Source organism: Orycteropus afer, unplaced genomic scaffold (assembly GCF_000298275.1).
Source record: "Orycteropus afer afer isolate SDZICR_OR568_19922 unplaced genomic scaffold, OryAfe1.0 scaffold00149, whole genome shotgun sequence".
Lineage (NCBI taxonomy): Eukaryota > Metazoa > Chordata > Mammalia > Tubulidentata > Orycteropodidae > Orycteropus > Orycteropus afer.
Window position 1 is genome coordinate 3,227,369 of NW_006921736.1, and position 2,497 is coordinate 3,229,865.

At 39.0% G+C, this 2,497-nt stretch overlaps 1 protein-coding gene across 1 annotated transcript in view; it reads right to left on the reverse strand.

Annotated features, from left to right (window-relative positions):
- Window positions 1-235: 235 nt before the first annotated feature.
- TAFA4 (TAFA chemokine like family member 4) overlaps window positions 236-2,497 on the reverse strand; it is a 232,445-nt gene continuing 230,183 nt past the window's right edge. The window contains exon 4 of the mRNA XM_007946084.2: window positions 236-259. Within this exon, the coding sequence (XP_007944275.2) occupies window positions 236-259 (24 nt within the window). The remainder of the gene's footprint in view (window positions 260-2,497) is intronic.

Sequence of the window (2,497 nt, forward strand, 5' to 3'; positions counted from 1 at the left end):
GTCTGTAGTGAAAACACCTTGGAAATCCAAGGAGGGGTCAGTATGAGTCGGGTCCGACTTGACGGCAGTGAGTTTGGTTTGTTTTTTCACTCCATGTGGGCAGCTCATTTCGGAGTCTATCTACACTAAAAGGTGGACATTAAGATACTTTCAGATCTACTTTCCATCAGAATGATTATGCTTCTTGCGTGTGGAGGGGTCATTGCTATTTTGATTCTGGAAGAATACAAGATTGCTAAGTACTTCGAGCGAGCTCTGGCTATAGGAGTAAAGGGACATAAGAGTTGAGGTTGAAGGCACCATCTCAGTTGTACCTGGAAAGATGAGCGGGAGTTTATAAGGAAAAGTAGAAGAAGAAGGCATGACCTATTTGGTGATTGGAGTGAAAGACTATCCCAAGATGTTTGCACTCTTTATTTTGTATCATTTACGAGAGGACCAGGATGGTATACACATACATAGTCTGTTTTAATTTATCTGCTGTGCAGGACTGTATTACTACTTCTGTTACCCACAGACTTTCATGGTGCTTTGGGACATGGTGGAAGTGAAGTGGTCCAGGGTAATATTACAATATTCTATTGTGATCTATAGGGTTTTCATTGGCTAATTTTCAGAAGATGATCACCAGGCTCTCCTTCCTAGACTATTTAGTCTGGAATGTTTGCTGAAGTCTATCCATCATGAGTGACTTTGCTGTTACTTGTCATATGGTGGCATAGCTTCCAGCGTCAATACACAAGCCACCACGGTATGATTAACTGACAGAGGGGGAGTGGTAGCTATTAATTCTGTTATTATTATTACAACACTGTGAGCAAAAAAGGATAGGGATAATCTCTATCAGTGGCCAGACCAAAGTATTGATTGGAGAGCCATTTCAGGAAAATACTCAACAGAACTAGAGGGTGAAGGAGAGGAAGATCAGAGAAAACCCATTGTTCAAACTCTTGTTTCCTCTAGTTTTCCAATCAAAGTATTGGAAATAGAATGCAGTAGAAAGTTTACAAAGTTTCTCTTAAAAAAAAAAAAAAAAAACTGTTCTCCAAAGTAGAGTTTGTCATTCTCAGCATTAATGACATTTGAGGCCAGTTAATTTCTTTGTCATGGGGCTATCCTATGCATTGTATGATGTTCAGCAACAGCCCTGGCCTCCACTCACTTGTCATAAGTACCCTCCCAAGTATGATAACCAAGCTTCTCCCCAGATACTATCACATGTCCCCTGGGGAAAAAATTGTCTGTGGTTGTGACTCACTTCTCTAAAACCATAGTTCTTCACCCTTAAAAAATAAGAAAAAATAAGAATATTAAAAAATTTGAAATATTTCAATCTCAAACAAAAAAGTCCTAACAAATGCTTGGTTTTGGTGCTAAGAAGACATTAATACTGACAACTCCAAACAGGAAAGAACTCTTCAGTACAGAGAATGCTGCAAAACTCAGAATGAAGGAAAAGGGAGACAGGATAACTGACAAAGAGTTATATTTTCCCACAAGAAGTAGGGGCTATACCCTCTCTGGGGACACTGAAGACTATAAAGGCAGAATAAACTTATTGACAATCTTTTATACCTGGAAAACATAAGATGGCTCTTGGGGTAATTGTCCCCCCTCTTATTTTCACATCTTCATCTAAGGCTATTAACACCTGAAGCTGAGTGCTAACTCTTTTCATATTTGCATATAAATGGAAAATAAAATTCTGACAAAGGCAGCTTACTGCAGATAGTATTACTTTTTAGCCTTTACTTGTTTTGATGCTTCTGTGCATGAACTATTTTAGGAAAATTGAAACTGTTTTCTTATATAGTTAATACCTCTCTAGGCAGGCAATTGAGTTCCCTTTATAGGACTGCTGCCTCACCTGTAGTGTAAGGTCAGTGCAGATTTTAAGGAAAAAACAGAGCTGCTACGGGTACACCAAGCTCTTCGTGAAATCTACTCACAGCTCCACAAATGAATTTACTCTATGTGCCTAACATCCATAAAAAGACATAAAACATTTTATGTACTTTGAGCCACATTGACTTGGATTAATAAAGGAAACAAAGTTTTATGACTTTGAGATTATGATTCTCAAGGGGCATATCACTGGGGGCGGGGGGGGAAGCCCAAGTATCAGGATGGCTTGAGGAACTGTATTAGGTTTCTATAACTTTTTGACTTTTTGAAGTGCAAAATGAAATGTCACTACTGCTGAGGATTTAGCTAGAGCCAACTTACATTTTGGCACACTGAGCCAAAATACCCCTCAAGGTTTGCTTCCTGCAAATGCCCTAACCACACTTAGAGAGCTGTCTACTACAGGGATGACTCGGACACATTCCTTCCCAGAACTCAGTTGGCTTGTTTTATATTCAAATATAACAACCAATATACATATAATTTTCCAAAATGTTATTTCTTAATGTCCAAGAAATATATATATAGGAGCTCTGGTAGCATAGTGGCTAAGGCACTTGACTGCTAACCAGAAGGCTGGCGGTTCAAACCC